At 39.3% G+C, this 24,389-nt stretch overlaps 1 protein-coding gene across 9 annotated transcripts in view; it reads right to left on the bottom strand.

Moving 5' to 3' along the window:
* Positions 1–11,317: 11,317 nt before the first annotated feature.
* The window catches only part of GOLGA4 (golgin A4), a 121,055-nt gene continuing 107,983 nt past the window's right edge, over positions 11,318–24,389 (bottom strand). For 5 of the 9 annotated variants that reach the window (XM_027587145.2, XM_027587146.2, XM_027587147.2 and 2 more), the window contains 2 exons: positions 20,763–20,849; positions 14,605–14,634 (listed from right to left, as the gene is read on the bottom strand). In XM_027587145.2, coding sequence (XP_027442946.1) covers positions 14,605–14,634; positions 20,763–20,849 — 117 coding nt within the window. Of the gene's footprint in view, positions 12,010–14,571; positions 14,635–20,762; positions 20,850–24,389 lie in introns of those variants that run through there. The other 4 variants (XM_027587142.2, XM_027587144.2, XM_027587143.2 and 1 more) reach the window with 3 other exon arrangements.

Here is a 24,389-nt window from a genome sequence, read left to right as displayed (position 1 = left end):
TTCAGAAGAATAGGTATTAATTCTTCTTTAAATGTTTGGTAGAATTCCCCTGGGAAGCCGTCTGGCCCTGGGCTTTTGTTTGTTGGGAGATTTTTGATGACTGCTTCAATTTCCTTAGTGGTTATAGGTCTGTTCAGGTTTTCTATTTCTTCCTGATTCAATTTTGGTAGTTGATACATCTCTAGGAATGCACCCATTTCTTCCAGGTTATCTAACTTGCTGGCATAGAGTTGCTCATAATATGTTCTTATCATTGTTTGTATGTCTTTGGTGTTGGTTGTGATCTCTCCTCTTTCATTCATGATTTTGTTGATTTGGGTCATTTCTCTTTTCTTTTTGATCAGTCTGGCCAGGGGTTTATCAATCTTGTGAATTCTTTCAAAGAACCAGCTCCTAGTTTCGTTGATCTGTTCTACTGTTCTTTTAGTTTCTGTTTCATTAATTTCTGCTCTGATCTTTATTATTTCTCTTCTCCTCCTGGGTTTAGGCTTTATTTGCTGTTTTTTCTCTAGCTCCTTTAGGTGTAGGGTTAGGTTGTGTATTTGAGACATTTCTTGTTTCTTGAGGAAGGCTGGTATTGCATATATATGTTCCTCTTAGGACTGCCTTTGCTGTATCCCAAAGATTTTGAACAGTTGTGTTTTCATTTTCATTGGTTTCCATGAATTTTTTTAATTCTTCTTTAATTTCCTGGTTGACCCATTCATTCTTTAGTAGGATGCTCTTTAGCCTCCATGTATTTGAGTTCTTTCCGACTTTCCTCTTGTGATTGAGTTCTAGTTTCAAAGCATTGTGGTCTGAAAATATGCAGGGAATAATACCAATCTTTTGGTAATGGTTGAGACCTGATTTGTGACATAGGATGTGATCAGTTCTGGAGAATGTTCCATGGGCACTAGAGAAGAATGTGTATTCTGTTGCTTTGGGATGGACTGTTCTGAATATGTCTGTCAAGTCCATTTGGTCCAGTGTTTCATTTAAAGTCTTTATTTCCTTGTTGATCTTTTGCTTAGATGATCTGTCCATTTCAGTCAGGGGGGTGTTAAAGTCCCCCACTATTATTGTATAGTTGTCAATGTGTTTCTTTGCTTTTGTTATTAATTGCCTTATATAATTGGCTGCTCCCATGTTAGGGGCATAGATATTTACAATTGTTAGATCTTCTTGTTGAATAGACCCTTTAAGTAGGATATGGTGTCCTTCTTCATCTCTTATTACAGTCCTTGTTTTAAAATCTAATTTGTCTGATATAAGAATTGCCACCCCAGCTTTCTTTTGGTGTCCATTAGCATGGTAAATGGTTTTCCACCCCTTCACTTTCAATCTGGGGGTGTCTTTGGGTCTAAAATGAGTCTCTTGCAGACAGCACATTGATGGGTCTTGTTTTTTAATCCAAATGGGGCATTTAGCCCATTTACATTCAGGGGAACTATTGAAAGATATGAATTTAGTGCCATTGTATTGCCTGTAAGGTGACTGTTACTGTATATTGTCTGTGTTCCTTTCTGATCTATGCTGCTTTTAGGCTCTCTCTTTGCTTAGAGGACCCCTTTCAATATTTCTTGTAGGGCTGGTTTTGTGTTTGCAAATTCCTTTAGTTTTTGTTTGTCCTGGAAGATTTTTATCTCTCCTTCTATTTTCAATGACAGCCTAGCTGGATATAGTATTCTTGGCTGCATATTTTTCTTGTTTAGTGCTCTGAAGATATCATGCCAGTCCTTTCTGGCCTGCCAGGTCTCTGTGGATAGGTCTGTTGCCAATCTAATGTTTCTACCCTTGTAGATTACATATCTCTTCTCCCGAGCTGCTTTCAGGATTTTCTCTTTGTCTCAAAGACTCGTAAGTTTTACTATTAGATGTCGGGGTGTTGACCTATTTTTATTGATTTTGAGAGGGGTTCTCTGTGCCTCCTGGATTTCGCTGCCTGTTTCCTTCCCCACATTAGGGAAGTTCTCTGCTATAATTTGCTCCAATATACCTTCTGCCCCTCTCTCTCTTCTTCTTCTGGGATCCCAATTATTCTAATGTTGTTTTGTCTTATCGTATCGCTTATCTCTCCAATTCTGCCCTCGTGATCCTGTAGTTGTTTCTCTCTCTTTTTCTCAGCCTTTTTATTTTCCATCATTTGGTCTTCTATATGGCTGATTCTCTCTTCTGCCTCATTTATCCTAGCAGTTAGTGCCCCCATTTTTTATCGCACCTCCTTAATAGCCTTTTTGATTTCGACTTGGTTAGATTTTAGTTCTTTTATTTCTCCAGAAAGGGTTTCTCTAATAACTTCCACGCTTTTTTCAAGCCCAGCTAGTATCTTTGAAGTCATGATTCTGAACTCTAGGTCCGACATCGTACTAATGACCGTACTGAGTAGGTCCCTGGGAGACGGTACTACTTCTTGTTCTTTTTGCTGAGGTGATTTTTTTCATCTTGTCATTTTGTCCAGAGGAGAACAGATGAATGAGAGAACAAAATGCTAACTGGTTAACAACGTCCCCAGCAAATATACTCTACACAAATCAGAAAAGACCTGAAACCAGGGGAAAAGAAAGGGAAAGAAAGAAAAAAGAAAGAGGAAAAAAAAAAAAGAAAGAAAAAGAAAAAAAAAAAACAGAACAAAAAAAAACAGAATCTGATCAAATATGATCAGGCTAGTGCATAGATCAGTGCCACACACTAGAGTTTGGGCGTATTTTGGTCTGTTAGAAGAACGTGCCTCCTCAAATTTTAAAGGAAGAAAGACATATATGTACAAAATAAGGGTTGATACAATGAAGGGATGGAATATGACTGTAAAGATGAAAATTATAAAAGATTTTATAAAAGGAATTGATAAGATAAGAAGTTGTTTGAAAAAAGAAAGAAGATTTAAAAAAAAAAGAAAAGGGAAAAAAAAGGGAGAGAATGTGATCAGGCAGGAGACTAGAACAAAGCCATACACTAGTGATTTATGGTATATTTTGATCTGTTAGAAGAAATTGTATCTCAAAATTTTAAAGAGAGAACAACTTATATATATATGCCAAAAATAAGGGTAACTACTATGAAGGGATAAAATATGACTCTAAAAATGAAAAATAAAAAATGTTTTTTTAAAAAAGGGATTGATAAGATGTTGGTTGAAAAGGGGAAAAGAAAGATTCAAAACAAAACAAAACAAAACAGTTAAAAAATTAACTTTGAAAAACTAATGAATCATGGTAAAAAAGCCATGAATTCTATGTGCAATATTCCCCTAGCGCTGGAGTTCTCCCGTTATCATTAATCGGTAAACTTGGTCTTGGCTTGCGGGCTGTTCGTGCTGATCTTCTGGGGGAGGGGCCTGTTGCCTTGGTTCCCAAATGTCTTTGCCGGAGGCGGAATTGCCCCGCCCTTGTAGGTCCGGGCTAAGCGAGCTGCTCGTGTTTGCTCTCGGGAGCTTTTGTTCCCTGCAAGCTCTCAGTGCAGCTTTGGAGGACCAGAGTGAAAATGGTGGCCTCCCAATCTCCGCCCCGGAGGAGCCGAGAACTTGGGGCCCCGCTCCTCAGTGCGTCCCCAGAGAAAAGCAGTCAGGCACTCCCGTGTCCCCAGTCTCCGGCTGCACTCCGTGCTCACCTGGCCTGTGACCGAGCATTTCTATCTCTGGCACCTGATCCGGTGTGGAGTCTCCAAACCCAGCAGATCCCTGCGGTGCGCTCCCGCGCCGCTCCTCCCAGGGGAGGAAGGGGAGTCTCCCCGGCTCTGCCGCTTGTCGGGTCCCTGATGGAGGAGCAGTGGCCCGACTGGGCCGCGGATCACAGTTTATGGCAACCCCGAGCTGAGAGCCCGCGCCACGGCTCCGTCTCTGCAGCCGGCTTCCCCGCTCCGATACCTGGGAGCTCTGCCACACTCAGGCATCCCCGGTCTGTGCCCCGAGGGTCCTGAGACCACACTGTCCCGCGAGGGTTCCACCCCCCGCTTAGCCACTGGAGCGACGTCCCTCAGTGGAGCCGACTTCTAAAAGTTCCGATTTTGTGCTCTGTGGCTCTATCACTTGCCAGAAGCGGCCAATGGAGGCCCCCCTCCCCCACCGTCTATCCTCCTGAATATCGCCTCGGATTCACTTCTCCGCATGTCCTACTTTCCAGTAAGTGGTCGCTTCTCTGTTCAGAGAGTTGTTGCTACTCTCTTCTTTAATCTGTTGCGTTCGTAGGTGTTCAGAATGGTTTGATCCCTATCCAGCTGAATTCCTGAGACCAGACGAAATCCAGGTCTCCTACTCCTCCGCCATCTTGCTCCGCCCCCTCATTCTAGGCATTTTATAAGTATTAATTCAATTTGAGACATAGATGCTATCATTATTATTATTATGCCCATTTTACAGATGAAGAAACTGAGGTCTACAGGTTAGGTCCCTTGCGTAGTGAGTGAATGGCCAAGCCAGGCCTGGAACCCTGGTCGTCTGGCCCCAGAGTCTGCGCTCCTAGCCATCATGCAATGTTTCCTCCCCCAGAGATGAGGAAAAATTAATCTGTTTGGACAGATTCTTACCCTGGGCCTAACCTAATCTTCGAATCCTACATGGCTCAGTCTTGAAAGAAAAACATCTAGGAAATTAGGAATGAAAACACCAGGGAAGGGATTCTTTCCAGCAGTCTTCATTTCCACTGATATGTCCTCAGGTGTTACCAGGATTTGGTTCCTTAAAATATCAGTCTTTGTAACTAACTGACTTATAAAACAAGTGAAGGCAAAGTCCAGGTTCGGCCATGATTGTGACCCTCTTGCTCCCCGGCATTCCCATGTGCCTTCTCAGCGCGCAGAAAAAGAGGTCTTTAAAGAATGTTCCAGTCTTTTTCAAAAATTGTTTTTAATCTCAGATAAAGTGCTGGTACATTTTATACTCTTTCTTAATTTACTTGTTCGTTCATTCATTCATTCATTCATTCATGCTTATTGAGTATTTACTACATATTCTAGATCCTAACAATACAACAGTGAAAAAGATAATGCAACTGCCCCCTTAGAGCTTTTATTCTAGTACAAGGAAAAGGACCATGTTTACTGAGGGCAGGCAATGCTAAATGCCAATGAAGAAAGCTAAAGAAGGCGAGAAATAGAGACAGGGTAGGAAGTGATCAGGGAAGACTAGTTTTAGCCACTATTGTGAATGAACTGTATGCCCCTCTCATTTATATATTTTATATAAATATAAATATATTATATATCATATATTTATTAAAAGTATGTGCATCTGTAAAAATACATAGAATTCTTTAAATTGAATGAATAATACATAATAGATACCTGAATAAAATCACATTGTGTAGGAGACTTTCACTTCTAGGAGCATGGATAGATGCACTCCTCCCTGTTCCTCCCACTAAGTACAACTAAAAACCCTGAACATTACATAGAAGACAAACTTGAGAAGACCCTGAAGGTGGGGGGAAGATGGCAGACTGGCTGGGGGCCTTGGGGGCCTGAGGAATGGCATGCTGTGAGTTCCTGAGGGTTTCTCAGCCTCATGCACATAGGCAGACCTGGGGCTGAAGGAGCTGGCTGCCTGGAAATGCTCAATGCTCTCTCTGGCTGGAGGATTGGGAAAGGAGCAGCCTGGCAAGACAGCTTTTAGACAACTGCCACTGTATTCTACCCAAACACCGCAGAAAACACCATGGCCCTACCCTCACCCCTGCCAGCAAAGGCCCAGTGGGGAGCCTAGACCTCTAACATTGCCAGGCTGTAAGGAGGCACCCCAAACTCATGCCAGGGTGCTGTTGGAGAAGACTGAACAGGTAGCAAGGACTTTCATCCCTGGTGGATAGCAATGGGCCTTCCCCATCCCACCTCATCCCCATGTCAGTGGAGAAGCCTGGACTTCCACCCCTGCCAGCAGCAAAAGTCCCCTCCCTCTCCCTGCTGGGGTGGGGGTGGGGGGTGGTAAGAGGAGACCTAGTGGAGAGTCAAGGACTTTCACTACTACCCAAAGGTAAAGAGGTCACTCTTCCCATTGCTCCTCCTGGGGGTCAGTGGGGGCTACATGGGGAAGAGTAAAGAGGCACTCATACCCTTCCTAGCCCAGGTGGTATCCAGTTGGGATCTGTAATTCTACACCCCTCCCCACCTTGGGTGTCAGTGAAGGCCAAGTAAGAGAATCTGGACTTCTATCCCCACCTGGCACTGCCCCAGCCCTTCCCCTGCCAGAGCAGTCTCAGAGGAGACCAGCTAAACAGGTTTAAATGTTTGAGTCTCGTAACATAATATCCTAAATGTCCAGGCTTCCATTGAAAGTCACTAGACATACCAAGAATCAGGAAAATCTCAAATTGAGTAAAAAAAGATAATAAATGTTAGCATCACAATCACAGCAATGTTAGAATTATCTGATAAAGATTTGAAAGCGCCTGTCATACATACATTGCTTCAATGAGCGATTACAAACATGCTTGAAACAAACAAGAAAACAAAATTTCAGCAAGGAAACAGAAAATCTCAGGAAAGAAATTGACGAAATAAAGACCCAAGTGGGAATTTTAGTACTGAAAAATACAATGGCTGAAATTAAAAACTCAATGGATGGGTTCAACAGCAGAATGGAGGGGACGGTGGGAAGAGTCAATGAACTTGAGATAGAACAACAGAAATTAGTCTGAGTAAGAGAGAGAAAACAGGCTGAAAAAAGAAATGAACAGAGCCTCAGGGACTTATGGGACTATAAAAAAAGATCTAACATTGTGACACTGGAGTCCTGGACAGAGAGGAGGAAGTGGAAAAAGAGGGTATGGCTGAAAAGATACTCAAAGAAATAATGGCTGAAAACTTCCCAAATTTGGCAAAAGACAAACCTGTAGATTCAAGAAACTGGGAAAATCCCAAATAGGATAAACTGAAGAAATCTACACCAAGAAATAGAGTCAAACCTCTAAAAACTGAGCACACTATCCTGCAACTTGCTTTGCTTTTTTTTCTCCTTCACAATATACTAGTCAGCTTTCGCTAGGGTATGCTACAATAACCAGTGATCCCCAAATCTCAGTGACTTATAACAATAAATGTTTGTTTCTCACTCATGTTACAAGTCTAGTTGATGTGTCTTCACTATCCTAGGGCCCACGTTGAAGGAGCAACCACATCTCAAACTCATGGCAGAGGTCAAGAGCAATGGCTGACCTACGTGAGAGCTCTTAAAACTGCTGCTCAGATGTGGCATAAATCATGTCCACTCAAAACCCACGGACAAGTCACGCAGCCACACTCAGTGTTGGTGGAGAAATGCACTGCGCCCACTCTGCTAGAAGGTACTATAAAGTCAGATGACAAAGTGTGTGAAGACTTGGAAACAGTCATCCAATCTGCTTACTGGATCATAAATATTCATTTCCTTCCTGGCTGCCCATAACATACACTCAGCCTCCTCCCAAAGGCATCCCAAAAGTCTCATCCAATCATTGCATCAGACATTATGGCCAGGCTCTCAGGATCCACACCAGACCTTGTGTCAACAGCTCCTGGAAACTGTGAATGAAAAGACAAATCATCTGTCTACCCACTCTCAACAGATAGCAGTGAAAGAGCAAGAGGGACATGGAAACACAAAATAGTCCCCGTTTAAAAGGGGAAGGCAGCCTAATCCGGGTGTGGGGTAACCAAGAGGCAGTCTTCCTGAAGCGGGGGGATGAGCAATTGGGGAAGTGTAAGAGATGTACCCATAGCTGCGTTTTAGGCTGATTTAGGGGAAAATATTTAAATTTTAAAGTGGCTGTACTGTTTACTGTGTCATTGAGGAAATTGTTTATAGATGTTTGGTGTTTGAACACTTCTGAAGAACATAACAACAAAACCTAACTAAAGAGGACCCCAAATTGAGGCCCGAGAAATTGTTACTACTATAGAAACAGAGGGCTCGAGGACGGAAGGAAAGCCACCCGCTGCCATTTCATCTTTGATATTTCAAATCTGGGTGAAGCTCAGTTTTGAAATGTACTATTCTAAGAGTGTACAGACTCAGAATGTTCCCCCGTGCGTCACATTGTCGGAATGTTAGGGGAAGCAATGCCAGACAAATGGGGCATACAGTAATGTAAAATGTGTCCACTTGTTTGGAAACCAAAGGCTGTTGAGAGAAAGACAGGTTGGTCCTGGATTGTTTCTTTCAATTGTGCTTACAATATGGACAGGAAGATCACCTTGGAGTACTAAATGAAAGTGACTAATTACAAATAACCCAAATGTTCAACAGGAGAAAAAGGGATTAAACAATGATGTATCCACTGGGTAAAATAAGGAGCAACTGGAAATAGTTTCAAAGAAATTTTAATGGCCCCAAATGTAAATAGACATATAAATGTAGGTTACACACACACACACACACACACACACACACACACACACACACACACACACACGGCCTGTTCTTCCATACATCCATTCACACATTAGAAAAATATTCATTTCCTTTGATTAAAGGCACCAAAAAATAAATAAATAAATAAAAATAAAGGTACCAAAGTAGAAATGGTGATGTTTCCTTTCAAGACTTTATTTATTCACGTGAGAGAGAGAGCGCGCGCGCGAACATGAGGGACAGCAGCGGGGGCAGAGGGAGAAGCAGGCTTCCCGCTGAGCAGGGAGCCCGATGCGGGGCTCGATCCCAGGGACCCCGGGATCACGACCTGAGCCAAAGGCAGACGCTTAACCGACTGAGCCCCCCAGGCGCCCCATGGTGGTGTTTTCTTGGTGGGGGATTCTGGAAGATTATTTTCTTCTTCAAATGTACTCTCCAAATTGTCTACAATGAACCTAAATTTTTTCCAGAATCAGACAGAAAATAAAATGAAAAGGTCTTTCCTGTTTAAAGGAACTTCAGTCCCAACACATTATTTTGTCCTTCAGCCTCGGACCCCTGCTTGCTGTGGAGGGCCAGGAAGCTACAAGGAAGCCATCCCTATCTTCTGGGGCCTACAGCAAGAGAAAGGCATGAGCACCCTTCTAGCATCTTTATAGAAAGGGCACACATGCCTCCTTACTCCACAGGCAGTTTTTGCGGCCAGTGAATTTTTGCAAGAAGAAAACACACATCAGAATTTCATGAATGATGTTCTAGTCCTTTAATTTAGAAATGCCCAAGTCAAAAATGTTCAAGTTGCTATAGATTGAATGTTTGTGTCCCCCCAAAACTCATGGGAAAACCTATCCCCCAAGGCGATGGTATGAGGAGGTGGGGCCTCTGGGAGGTGATCAGATTGATCAGATCATCAAGGTGGAGCCCTCATGAATGGGATAAATGCCCTCATAAAAGAGGCCAGAGAAAAAAAGCTCCTGCTTTCCTACCACATGAGGTCAGAGCAAAAAGGTATCTATGAACTAGGAACCGGGCCCTCACCAGACACCAGATCTGCCGGTGCCATGATCTTGGACTTCTCAGACTATGGACCTGTGAGAAATAAATGTTCCATGTTTACAAGCCACCTGGTTTGTGGTATTTTTGTTATAGCAGCATAAACAGACAAAGACACAAGTCAACAAAAAGGTAGTTGTCTACCAAAAGTCGCATGCAGCTGACCTGAACAAAGTGACTATAAAATTAATTCCTGTAGCTACAAGTGAAATTTTTACCAAAAACTTGCTAATGTAACATCTTACTAGCATCTAACACCTGCAAAGTGAAATGCTGGTTTCTTGGCAGTAAATTTATCCCATCAACCTTTGTGTGCACTGCAGTCATGATGTCTTAGAGAACGCCTTGGGTTCGGAGCCCTAGTGTCCGCAATCCAAGTGCTGTGATCACAGCTCTCTCTGTGGCAAAGTACGCAGTGGTCTGTATTCTATGATGTAAGCATGTCCTGTAATATTTTTTGGAAAAACTCTTGTCATTTCCCAGGCATCGATCAGGGACAGTTATAGGGGGCTCTTCAAGAAAAGGTCCCAGGTGGGTCTGAGACCCTGACACTGAGTCCACCGTAAGACTTGATCCTTCTTGCTGAAGCAAGTCATTGAGAAAATGTCACCATCATTCTTAATCAAGGCGAACTGAATTTGCTGTACTTTTTTCTGAAAGAGAGGCTGTAAGCCTGCACTGAGGAAAAAGAAGCAACCCCTGATGTTAACTGATTAGCACCCTTCCCCCAACTCGATGTTTAAGATCCAGCTTATTCACTTTCTCAGGGGCTGGCAAACCACAGCCTGTGAGCCAAATCCAGCCTGCCACCTGCTTTTATAAATGAAGTTTTATTGGAACATAGCTATGATCATTAATTTATGTATTACCTATGATCGTATTTGTACTCCAGTGACGGGGGTGAGGGGGTAGATTGTAGCCGAGACTGTATGGCCTGTAAAGCAGATAATATTTACTATCTGACCCTGACCCTTTCTAGAAAAAGTGTGCTGACCCCCGACACACTTTTTGATATGCTTGTCTCTGTAAGTAGTGAGTAGGAAGTTGTATATAAATTTTACTAGGAGTCCACAATTTCTACCTTAGGAAAAGATATATTAAAAAGGTAAGAAGTTGGGGCGCCTGGGTGGCTCAGTCAGTTAAGCATCTGCCTTCAGTTCAGGTCGTGATTCTGGTGTCCTGTGATGGAGTCCCACATCGGGCTCCCTGCTCAATGGGGAGCCTGCTTCTCCCACCTCCTCTGCCTGCCTGTCTACTTGTGATCTCTCTGTCAAATAAATAAATAAAATCTTAAAAAAAAAAAAGTAAGAGATGGTCATGTCTGTTGTCAGAAACCCTTTGGTGGCACAAAATTTTGCCCCCTAAGTGAATCCTAATTTTAAAAAAGGGGGGGGGTGGTAAGAAGACCCTCTTCCCTTGCTGAAACAGTAGTCCTCAAAGGAATCAGCTGTGGGTTATATAGGAAGACCCACTGGTCATTATCCCTCTGAGCTCCCCATTCCTGATCACACTATAGGATACACCAGCAATGCGAAGGTCCACACTGTCTGGATAATCGAGATGCCATCTTGAGGCAGAGGTTAGGCAATACCTACATACTGAATACTGTATTTGCTAGAATATAAAGGGTATGTGAAGCCCTCTTGAACAGTTCCCATCTCTTGCTGTCCAAGAGATGCTCTCTCTCATTAAGTTGAAAAAGAATCAAAGTATGGTCTACTCCAGAGAGAGGAGGCATCCCCAAGTTGGCAGACTCCTAAAACACACATCATGAAGTATTTTTTGTTTCCATACTTCTTCTAACTTGGTCATGCTAATTTTGAACATAAAAGATCTTCCCAAATGGTTAGCATTTAGCTATCTTGACAAACAGTTCCTCAAAATATTCACCCAGATAGAACATCATTTCTTAACTATATTGAAATAAGATTTCAACATAGTAAAAAAGCACAATAAGCAAATTTTATATAGTAAATAAACTTTATTTATCTGTTCTTCCAAGATGACACTGCCAACAGTCACAGATCTGCATACAATACAGTATGCATACAATACAATATTGATTATTTACAATTTACAGTAGTATTTTTTCCTCTGAAAAATATAAGTACAAAAGCTAAGTAAACAATGAGGTACTGCTGTTTGGATTTATCATATGTATAGCTTAAAGAACTAGTCTTTAGCAAATTTTCAACAAATCAATCTGGATAAAATACTCAATTTAAATGCTCTAATTTATCAGAAAAAATCTACTAAGTTTCACCTCAAAATGTATTGCACAAGTCTTTAAAAGAAATCACCCTAAAAATAAATAGGAAAGGCAAGCAGTTCTTCAAAAAGAGGGACAAAAAGAATGGAAGAAAGGAACATTAAATGAGCCCGTAAGTCAGGTTGAGTTATTCAAAATATCTTTTAAAACAACATAAAACTCCTCCCAACAAAAAAGAAAAAAACTATCACCATTTCTCCACTGATATAATCGATCTGAAAGGCAGTCTGCAATATATCTGTGGGCCAATGTCAGGTTTCTCTTGGTCTTTGGCTCCATATCGGGCCCTGAATAACAGCTTGCTTCTCAAAGAGGCAAACACAGACAGGGCTCCATGCCTGCCCAACACCACCACCCCGTTTCTTCAAGACGACGATCGGAGCCATGACTGGAAAAGAAGAAGGGAAAAGGGATAAAGAAAAAAAATTTTAAGCCAACTTTTTGGGAGATTTGTTTTTTCAAGTTAAAATAAAATTATATTCTATGGTCTAGGGATTAAAGTAGAAATATTCTCTAAATATTAAATCCTAAAAAAAATCTTCTAAAAATTCTTGGAATGATCTGACCTATAGATCCTACAGGTCAGCGATCCTGAAAGACAGGACGTTTCAGTGACATCTGGAACTGCCACCTTTCACATGTCCTGAATGCTACTGATCATAGCTGGAGAAGCCAGGAGTACATGTGCTGACTTGGCAGAACCTCACAAGGATGCAGTTATTCAGATTTAAAGGGGACAGAGAGTTCTTCCCTTTTCTCTAATGTGTTGATTTTTCTACATATTGCAATTATCCTAGGATGATACGCATGGCAGCAAAGGACAAACAGCATTTTGGTGTAAAAAAGCTATGCCTCATCGGAAATTAACAAACTCAATTTTAAAAACCCTAAAATGCTAAGAGAAATGACGCTAATGATTCCTAATAAGGTTTCTCTGATTAAAATGCTAAAAGCCAGTAGCTAGATTAAGTTAAAATGCCACAAAAATAAATTACCAAATAAAATTAAGAGATAAACTTTTTATACATATTTAGTGGAAAGAGAAAGTTTTAAAGTCTTCACAATTTGTAAGTGAAAAATATAACCCACTGATACTCATGATGTATTCCCAATAGTGTATTATTTATAAAACTTGCTCAACAATCAGGTTGGTCCTAGAAACCTAGAGAAGATGAGAAAAAGATCTTCTGTCATATTTAAATTCCTATGTCAGTTATTATTTTGAAGCCTTAGCTTATACTGCTGTGGGAAAAGAAATTCACATATGATTTAATAATGCTGCTCAATGTCAATGTCATGAAAAACCAAAAAAAAAAAAAAAGGCTGGGAGAACTTTTCTAGTGTAAAAGAAACTAGAAAAACATGACAATGACATGTGATGTGCAATCTCTGAGTGGATCCTGGAATTTAAAAAATTATGAAAGACATTATTTGAAAAATGGAAAAATGTGAATATTTACAATATACTAGGTAACAGTATGTTAATATTAAATTTCCTGAGAGTGATAATTGTATTGCTGAGTTTGTAGGAAAATGCCCTTGTTCTTAAAGATATTTTCTAAAGTATTTATTTTGCAAGTTTGTAAGTAAGTGTCAAATGCTTGTAAGCGCAAGTGTTTGCAAGCAATGGTCAAGTGTTAGGGAGGGGAAGATATATATGGAAAAAGAGCAAGAGTGAGACAGCAAGTGAGAAAATTCTGCAAAAGGTTAAGAATTGGTGAATATCGGTGAAGGGTATATATAGGTGTTCACTGCACTATTTTTTACAAATCTTATGTTTGAAATTTTTCAAAATAAAAGCTGAAAAGCCAATCAATCGATAAAATGCTACATAGTACACACTTCCAGTGATAAATGATAGTATTTAAATGATACAAAGACAAGCATAATGGAGTATTTATAATACCATGAACAAAGGAAAATGTTAAGGGATTTACAAGACTAAAGATAGTTCTAGATAATCACTAAGGGAGGTTAACTGATGTATACTAAAATCAAAGTAAGACTCAAATGTAGGCATAAATGATTTTTAAAGCTAAAAGATTAAAAAAGAAAAGCTATACATTTGGCATTTTAAACCTTGATACCATTAGCTGAATACTAGCGGAATTAAGAATCACAGAGAATCTTTATCTTAATTCGATTAAGCTCTATTAATTGCAATCTAGCTTATTTGTCATTTGTAAAAATTGCAGCGAAGTCAGAGGTAAAGATGTACCGTAAATGTTAGGTGGTGCCAAGTCAAGCCACTAGCATGACTAATACACAGAGCTGATGGCGGGATGTTTAAATGGTGAGGACAGTTAACTGTGTCCAAACAGTTTAGATGCCTTCACTTCCTAATAACAATATGCTAACTACAAACAGCCGCATTCAGTCGAAGCAGGCTGCCTTAGGGTCTCCTCAGGATAGATGTTAGCTTGTTATACCGTATGAGCCCAGGAAGTAATAAAATTACATTTGTTTTAAAATCAACTTTACTAGTTTTCATTATTTCAGACGGGCCCTGATAAGTGGGCCTTACAATATTTTAAATTCTGGTTTCGTGAAATATATCGTTTCACCTCTACCTAGAAAATGATTTTTCACTTCTCTCTAACAATCTTTATTAATTGCCAAGACTAATCTTGGGAAATAAAAACTAAAAAGATGATAAAATACATAAATTTTTTTGAATTAATAAAATTTTAAAGAGCAATTTTTTAACTTTCAATTATTATTTACAGAAGCAAAATTTCCTAAGATTATGTAACTCTTACTGGTGGTGGTGATTATTAATCTATATATTATTAATCTATAAAACAGAATTAACAGAAAATACCTATATTAACCCACAGCATAATCATATATTCATTAAACAAAAGAGCAAAAGAATTCCAGCGAAATGGTTAGTATCATGCAATACATTTGATTTTTGCACAAAAGACACAAGACATTATTCTTCACTCACCACATGCTAACTAAGCACAGACTGATGGTTTACTCAGAAGATACCACTGCGAGGTGAAGTATACTACAAGCCAGGAAGAAAAAAAGCTTATTGGGTTAGTTTTAAGACTTAATATAACACAGAGATCATATGTGTATATGAATTTCAAAGGATTAAACAGAATGTACTTAACATTTTCTCAAATCTCCCCAAATCAAGGGAGCATAGGCAAAGTATAAGGAATCTGTAACACCTCCCTCCCATTCTAAGTATAGTATTATGTAGCTTTCATTTGCAACTTTAAAAATTTGAACAACATAATTAAAGATACTTCACACTTTAAGTAAATATTTATACAGAAGATTAACTGGATATGATTATTTGCTTTATAAAAAGATTTCTTTCATAGTTCCATTAAAGTACACATTAAACTTTGATTTATATAATCTCAATTTACCATCAAAAATTTGGGGGAAAATGTTGATGGATGTGAATACAGTATGTCTCTATGTTGAATTGTCCTTCCTAATATATGTCAGTTTTATCACTGAATAACCCTCTTGTAATTCAACAGCATATTGTCAGGAATGGTTTCAGGAATGATGACCCAAACCGAAAATTTCCAGTCAAGGGGACCCAATCTCAAACATACTTTTTACTGTTAACAACCTTCTTAAATAAATTCTTTGTCCTATCTAAAATGGCCATAATCTAAGATTATTAATTAGCTTTCTGGTTTGCTTCAAAATAGCATCAGTAAAAAGGGTTATTTATAAAATCTGAGTCTGTTCTTAGTGTAACCATCAGAAGAATCACTTTACTTTTCTATTATATTTAATGGTGCAGTTAGTAAGAAGCAGCAAAATCAAAAGACAAACTAGAAAATAATATTTGCAACACACAACACAATAAGGCCAGTATCCTATTGAAAAACTTGCAGAAGTGGGCAAACTATATATAAAGGGACACTCCCTGTGTGTATGCTTTGTAAGCACTGAAAACTGGAAACGGCTTACATGTCTATCAATGGGAAATTGGTGAACTAAATTGTAGGACATCCATATAATCATACAATCAGCCAGTAAAAAGATTAAGGTACATCAATTTGTAATGAGGTGGAATAAAATAAAAATAAATATGTTAAGTGAAAAAAGCAAGCTGTTGCATTCTGCCACTTTTATAAAATACTTAAGTGATTAAAAACATAATTATAAATATATATTTATAAATCTTATTAGAAAGCCTGGGGATATTCAACAAACTATTAAGAGAGATGATCATGGCATGATAGAAAGTGTTGGGAAGCTGAAAACATGAAGGTCTCCCTCTCTATGTAATATAATTCTGAATTGTTTGCAATGTTTTCTTTTGCAATGACCACATATTATATAATTCTAAGAAAATCAAGAGTCAAAACCACTTTGAGACAACAAATAAGCACTTTGTACAGTATTTTTCACTTTGCATCAGTATCTATCTCTTTTTTTTTTTTTTTTTTTTAAAGATCTTACCTATTTTTTGACAGAGAGAGACAGCGAGAGAGGGAACACAAGCAGGGGGAGTGGGGGAGGGAGAAGCAGGCTTCCCGAGGAGCAGGGAGCCCGATGCGGGGCTCGATCCCAGGACCCTGGGATCACGACCTGAGCCGAAGGCAAACACCCAAAGACGGAGCCACCCAGGCACCCCTGCCATCTGTTTCTTGATCCACCTTCCATGCATCTACTGAGCCCACACAAAAGCAAAGGTAAGCCTCTTTTGGGATGGAAAACTTCTGTATCTAACAATGCTTGAAAAGTTCAGATGAATTATTAACTCAGAGGAGATTCTTAAAATTCCAACCAAAGGGAAAAAGTGAGAAACATTAACTTAAGTACAAGACTGGTCGGGCAAGGACTGATCAAGAACTTGACGCAACACAAAGGATCAGTGTGAAAGAAAAGCAAAAACAAAGTCAAAAGAAAATCAATTTTTAAAAATGACAAGAGTGGATGGGGAATGAAAATAAGCCAAATCTTCTTCAATAGAAGAGAAAAAAATTTTCCTTCAATGGAGTCCTCAAGAAAATAGCCATCTAGGTGAAACATGTCAGTTTGCTAGTACCCTAAAAAGAAAAATGCATTGCTAAGAACACTTTAAAAGAGATGTCTATATAACAAAAGAACCTCTCAATTCCAAGAGATGAGTTAGCACCTGATTGAAATAAACTTTAATAAAATTATCCTAAATAATAACACTCTCCTTAAAAAAAAAAAAGCTGATGGTGTACTCGTAGGGCAGTTTTATCCAGCAAAAAAATAATTAGACAAGTCAAAGACTTTTGTACTCACTCTTGCTCCTACCCTGTTACTCAAAGTATCTAGTGTACTGTAGCCATCTAAGTTGCCTAAACCATCACAAAATGAAGTATCAGGCACAGTAAGCTGGAAAGCTAAGAGAAAGAAAAAGGCTGTTCTCACCAAAAACAGCACGCGCATTTGGTGTGAGTTTTCTTCTGAACTTCTGTTATACATAAGGCAATTTTTTTCCACTTGAAACAAATCTAAAACTTGAAAATCTACAAATATTTCAGTGCAGCCTATGGCGGGCACTCCAAGGCACTGGCATGGACACAGGGACATTTTCTGAGCTGCTATCATTCCTGCAAAATGACCTGACTGTCCTCCTGACATCTGTAATGACTGATCTTACACACATCACGATTAACTGACCATTTTAAGTCTCCTTTGCTAGGAAAGACATTCTACACACACGTATTGCTGTGTGGCGGCTAAGTGATCATCACCGCCCCCTCTACCATCATCTCAGAAACCCAATGCAAGCACTATATACTCTGGTCTTCTGACAACCTAATAAGGGGATGTTTGTTTTGTGAAGAAACAGAGGCTCTGACACTTGTCAGTGAAGGACTAGGATTCCTTCTCTACACATCACAGCCCTCAAATAAGCCAGCATTTAATTATGCTGTACAATTTAATCTTGACTGGTAACAATTTCTCATCTATGAAATATAATCCTGAAATTAGGTTAAACTCTGAAACCACTTATTAAGTAATAATCGTTGTTTTCTATAATGGGGTTTTCAAATACAGAGTGTAAAACTCACTGAGGGGAGGGGAGGTAAAGCAAAAAGAGGTATATTGAGAAATACCTTACCAGCAGTCACAGAAATTCTTTGATCAAGGCCAAAAAGCAAATACACAATCATCAGGGTCATGAAGCAAAGTTTTAGACTGCATTCCTCCTACAACACCCACTAAATAATGCAAATGCTGGCGTGGCTACACATTGTCAGCACAAAGCGCGGTCCACACTCTCTCGAGCATCCCCAAAATTAATGGATGGGAAGGCAGCTCTGTAATGTGCTTGGGTTTGTTTTGGTTTACTTTTACCAGCTTTTTAGCGTCCAAAGTTATAATAACAAAGCATTCAAGGTGCTGATTTTAAATACAAGGGAAATTGTGCTGCTTATTTATAACAAATTACAGAGTAGATCCATCTGGAACACACATTTAAAGCTAATGTCAAAAATAAATAAATAAATAAAGCTAATGTCACTAAACAGTTTTTAAGTGCTCATTTAATAAACTCCTAAAAAAGCCCGTATTCTATACAGTTATATATCAAATGTAAAAACAACCATGAATCACTCTCAAGTACCAAGAATCTCAAACTAACAAAAGGTGACTCAAATTGATTTATAAGCCATCTTTGAGCCTCACTTCATGCTCATTATACATTATTTCATATTTCCTAAGCATCTATTTTTATTACTTGATTTATATTACTAGAAATACCTTTTATTTGTGCACAATGAATGGATGCTACCTCTTACCCCTAAAATTAAAGGCTCCCACAAGGTCAACAACCATTATCTTCCATGTCTTCAATTTTCCTATACCCACCACAACAAACAGAAGAGTAGGTGATTGCTGACTGAACTCATTCATTCAGCAAAAGCTAATGATGGATAAGACTCTGCTTGAAGTAGTAGTGGAAAGAGTGGGACTTTCTTCCTGGGCAGGTCAGCCTCTGGGACAAGGGAGAATTATTTCAAGAAGGAACGAACAGTCACCATTTCATCCCTATCTAGAATGAATACCACTTTATTCAGGAATAAAGAGTGTAATATTTTTCAAAGATTTCTTTTTAGTTAAAAAATTTTTTTTTCCATCTGCTTTAAAAGGTTTTTCTTTACATGGTTCACTATTTACACTATCAACTCACCATTTCCTTCAAGACAAACAAATCCAAGACTGCATGTGTGTATGGGGTAAAGGGGAATATTTCCCACCATATTGCCAAAGCCATGATAAAATGTAGCCCAAGAGTAAGAGGAGAGTTTGCCATACCCCAATATCAAGATGATAAAGAGGCCCTGGGAGAATGAACAAAGGTATATTAGATCATTTAAAAATATTTTCTTAAACTGGGCCATAATGACAGAATCATGTCGACAGGTTCCAATTACATTGGAGAGTTTTATTTTCACAAAGACACAGCTGTTTTATACAGTGAGGAGGAAAACTACTCTGAGTAACTACATGGTTTTAGAATTAAAGTTTGCTATAATTTAAAACATTCTATTGACCAAGGGCATACATTATAGTGATATACTTCTTATAAAAAATATTTATCACCCGAAATAACTACAGAGGTATAACAATGTTTTTCAGGCCATTAGATACCGGGAGGAATGCTTTCCAAAAAACACTTAAATGCTAACCAAAATAATTGCAACTGTCTCAGAAAATATACAATAGGTAAATGATACAATGTGCAATGGAGTAATGGGACAAAGGTCAGGGATGCTGGGATGACTTTAGAGAAAGCAAGGAAGAGGAGATCAGGATGTGCCTGATACACTGGGGTTCCTTCACAATTGGCCCTGCGCAATGCGTCAGTGGAGAGAAGCATCACGCCTGGCTGGCTCAGTTGGTAGGGATGCAACTTTTTCTCTTTCTTGTAAGTATGCTCCACACCCAACAGGGGACTTGAACTCATGACCTTGAGATCAAGAGTCGCATGCTCTACCAACTGAGCCAGCCAGGAGCTCCAGGGTGCAACTCTTGATCTCAGGGCTATGAGTTCAAGCCCCACATTGTGCATGGAGCCTAACTTAAAAAGAAAATAAATAAAATGGGCAAATTAAAAAAAGAAAGAAAGAAATGGCTGACAGGTGCAGGGTGTCTGGCCTGGAGAGGAAAAGTCCTCCACTCAGGCTATCCACAAATTTTTGGTTGAGTTCCATGGGTTAGAACCAGAACAAATTGGTAACCACTACAGGAAGGAAGATTGGGGCTCAAGATAAGCAAAAGCTTTTGTAAGAGACACACTCTGTCGAGATCAGATGGGATGCTTTGGGAGGTTTATTGACTTAGTCCTTCTTACTAGGGATACTCAGACATAGGCTAACCCATCATAAAGGAGATCTTTGCTTGCTTTAGTGAGAAGAGAACAGTGGTGCTGGGATCATGAAGCAAGTAAAGAAACGGAGAAGGATGTGAATGGTGCTGCAGGCTACCAGCAAGACAAGAAAAGGAAGCAGAAAGAGAAAGCCAGGGCAGGACCTGAGACTTCACAAATTTCACACTCTGCTTAGAATGGATCTTCTTAGTGAATTACTGGCCCAGGGCAAAAAGAAGTTAGGCTGGGGAATAATTCTGCATAATTTATGAAGTGTGTATTTGTTTCATTTCAATTACAGCTAACTTCACACAAAGGTTTCTAATAATACAATTATCCACATTTCCCTTGCTGGGTATGTCAAAAACTAAAAAATGCTTAAATTTTTCACTCAGAATTATTATATTTGAAAATAACTAAAGTGGGAAAGAGAGATGTAATCTATAGAACACCAAAATTCATGGCGTAAACTGGTTTTAAAAAATTATTACTAGAGATACCAGAACAAATGCCTTTTCTGTACTTCCCATAAATAGCCCAAGTTCTGGAAATCCCACATACAGCATATATGGGTGTCAACCTCATATATGCTATTGAAGAAGACTGCTCTTTCCTTGAGGACACCATTTCATATTTGCCCTTGGTTAAACTTCCTTAATGTAGATTCACTCTCATTTTTTAGGCTACGGTATAATAAAAACTAAACATTTAAAATATCTTCTATCAACTCAAAGTCTTTGTAAATTAAACAGGATATAAAAAGATGGGATAAAGTCATCTTCTATCTGTAGCCTACTTTTAAAGCTTACCATTAGCCGAGCATCTTCTCTTTCCAAAATTTTCTGAGTCTGATCATCAGGGAACTTCAGTACAGTGGTTATAACCTTTGCCATGGTCTACAAGAAAAACAAGAGATGATCACTAACAGACGGTGAAGCAGATGAAGTCTCACCCCATTCTGACATGTTCTGCTGGTGGGATTCTTTAGTGCTCTCAATGGAAGCCACGACCAAAGAAGTATGATGTGAAGGTATCAGTCAAGGAAATAACAGCCAACACTAGAATTTCAATTTAAAAGGACTCCTCACAATGTCTGTTGATATTATTTCAAGACGATGCAATTACAATAGCATGAAGCTATATAAAGTTCTAATGCTCTTGGCCCTTTGTCTTAATTAAGATGAAACTTTATTACTCATTCATTTTATTAGGTTTTTTATTTGTAGAAATCTATCTAGTAAGTGATGTATTGCCAAACATATGCTCTAGATAATCAGAATTAGATACTCCCGAGTTCAGCTTTAACTAAATCACATCATATATCTCATAAACATGGGCTACTGCATGAACATGAACATGCTTAGTAGGTATTTTTTACAACATGCAGCACATCAGCCTAATAGAAATACAAATTACATTTTAAATAAACACAAGATGTTTTGTTTGGTAGAAAACATGATGAATCAAAACATTACACATGGTGGCTTGCAAAACAAGATCATAAATTGTGCAGATCTAAATGAATATACCGTAAGTCAGACTGTCACCCAAAAGCTCGTGGAAAATTCTCCTCAAAGGTGGAAATTCCCTATTTTGTATCAAGATGAGATGTTTTGAGGGAGACAGAGAGGAAAGAAGATACCTTATGAAATAAGATACACTTACGAAATAAGTAGGATAACAAGTTCAGTGCTTACATACAAATTCAGGTGCTAGTGCTCTCCCCTGAGGATTCCTACAGAGGATGGCAGGGTCACCTAGAGAACTCACTCTAACATTCTTGGTTCACAGTTACACAGATTCTGTGTGTGTGTGTGTGTGTGTACGGGAGGGGGCCGGGGACTAGGGAAGGCCACTAAGGAAAAGATGACATAATAGAGTTAACCAAAAATTTTACAAACTCACATCATATATAATGTATATGTATATGTATAATTATCTCCAGGAAGGAAAGAAACTAATGTTTTTTAAAATTCCTATTATGTGCCAAGCCCAGGCAAGGCACTTTACATACTTCTAATACTTATTTCAACTAATTCTGTTCTTCCACCACAAACCCCATACGCAGCAAGATTTCAGCCCCTTCCTTCCTTTCATCTTTACCTCTGCCATTTTGAGGATCAAAAAAATACCATTTAAGGGGCACCTGGGTGGCTCAGTCATTAAGCGTCTGCCTTCGGCTCAGGTCATGATCCCGGGGTCCTGGCATTGAGCCCCACATCGGGCTCCCTGCTCCGCGGGAAGCCTGCTTCTCCCTCTCCCACCCCCCCTGCTTGTGTTCCCTCTCTCGTTGTGTCTCTCTCTTTCAAATAAATAAATAAAATCTTTAAAAAAAAATACCATTTAAAATAACGCAGTTCTTGGAGAATTCCAAAGGCATTTTACAAAACCCTCATCCTTTAAACTGTATTGCCTAGATAGAACAGAATCTTCCATGCTAAACCAGTCTAGAAACTAAGCATATGTGGCATGAAATGACAAGAGGAATATGAAGTAGAGACTATATCAGTATCTTTTTCATTAACACTCTGAAGCAATTTTTAATGGTTTTTGGTATACTGTCTAAGAAGACTGTTTTTAGGAATTAATTTCAATAGCTGGTAAGATTCAAAGTACCGAAAAGTCCACTTATATTCACTCTGAAACCACATACACGCACACACAAACATGTCTGTCAAAAAAACCCCAAACTGTCGCTAGTTGTCTCGTTTCTAGACAATGTTAATGAGAAACCCACCTCTAGATTCATCAGCAATCCTGAAATTGCAGCAGATTACCCAGTAAAGACTTAAAGCTCTTCCCTGGCTTGCCAAAAAACTTAAATGGAGAAGCCCAGGCTCTTTGCCATACCATGGGAGAAAACTCAGTCGGTCTATTCTATATACAGTAATATCCTCAGTCCCTGGGAGGTAAGGCAAAGTTCAAATGAGCCACCTGGTTTAGAGGTGGCATCTCCTGCCAGGTTTTCTTGAGGGAGAAGCTTTAATAAAAATTAGGGTGAGAAACACTTTCTACTGAAAAGGAAAACAGGCTGAATTTAGCATGGAGGATCAAAACCCAAGAAAAAGAAAGTGAAGGACAGAAGAAAGAAGGGACACTTACTTAGCTTCATACTATAAGAATGAGTGTCCTACATGTGGTCTTCTTAAATAAATCATCTGCCTCATAAAATAAGGAACACTGTGTGCAAAAGCAGATGAAGAAACACAGGTGGGATGACATACATATCCTGCTGGACAAGATACAACTTCAGATGAGGATCAAATCCCAAAGGCCACAATATACTCTGGCTCACTCTAAAACCACAGCCTGGTCTCCATTTCAAATTCTTTAATGTGTAGAAATGAAGCAAATCCGTAAAAGATAAGTCTAAAACCAGCTCTGATCTTGTCAATCTCTGCTCAAGGGCTAACTAACCCCCAGTCCCTACAGGTAAAACTCTGAAAACATTCCATGCCTTCCACACCCTGTGCAGCCCTAAAAGGAGTCACCACCACCATAGATCCAGTGTTTCAGTTGGACCAGACTACTTGTCATTCCAAAACCCACACTCAATTTCCTGCCTTGGACCTCCTGTCTAGGCTTTCCCTCACATCTGAGTTCATCTATTCAAATCTAACCACCCCCACATACCCCCCCACCTGGCTTTAAAGCCCAGCAGATACAACTGCTTCTCCACAATGTCCTCCTTGACCTTCCCACAAGTCAACAGGAGAACTCTGTGCCTCTCTTAATGACATTTTGTATCATGTTATGCTTAACTGGGAACAGGTCCACTTTCCTACTATATAGTAAACTCCTTAAAATTAGGGATGGTGTAAAAAAAAATTAGGGATAGTGTCAAATTTCATCTTTCTACCCATCGTGGTGATAAACAAAAGGCCGCATGTAGCAAGTGCTCAATAAATAAGTAGTAAATTAAGCTGAATATCTGCTACCGATTTTCTGTATTTACCTGTAAAATGTGATGGCAGAAGGACAGACTCATCATTAACCAGATGCATTGAATGCTGACGATAAAAGACCAGAGAGAGCACTCTGCCACATGGATTCCCAGTCAGGTATTAGATAGGGCTGCCTGTGTCCTGAGGACACCCCTTCCAGCTGTTTCCTAAGTCACAGCCTAAAACAAGCTGCACAACCCTGGAAGCACAAGCTTGCACTTGGCAGCCTGGCACTGCCCCTGAACACATCTATGCTTGGGCTGGCTCTTTCTTCAGGATTCAAACTCTGTAGAGATCTCAGCCTCCACAGTTCGCAACCTCCAGAAGACACAGTTTGAGGCAGTTAGTCTCTTCATTCCACAGATCAAGAAAAGGTCAAATAATTTATTTAGCACACTGGATCACAGCTTTAGATTCAACAAATGAACCAATAGAGCTACAGTTCTGAGAAGCCTTTTTTTTTTTTTTTAAAGATATACCCTTCTCCCTTCC

The sequence above is a fragment of the Zalophus californianus genome, chromosome 1 (genome assembly GCF_009762305.2).
Source record: "Zalophus californianus isolate mZalCal1 chromosome 1, mZalCal1.pri.v2, whole genome shotgun sequence".
Lineage (NCBI taxonomy): Eukaryota > Metazoa > Chordata > Mammalia > Carnivora > Otariidae > Zalophus > Zalophus californianus.
Note: the sequence above shows the minus strand (reverse complement) of the source record. Positions and strands in the feature narration are given on the sequence as shown.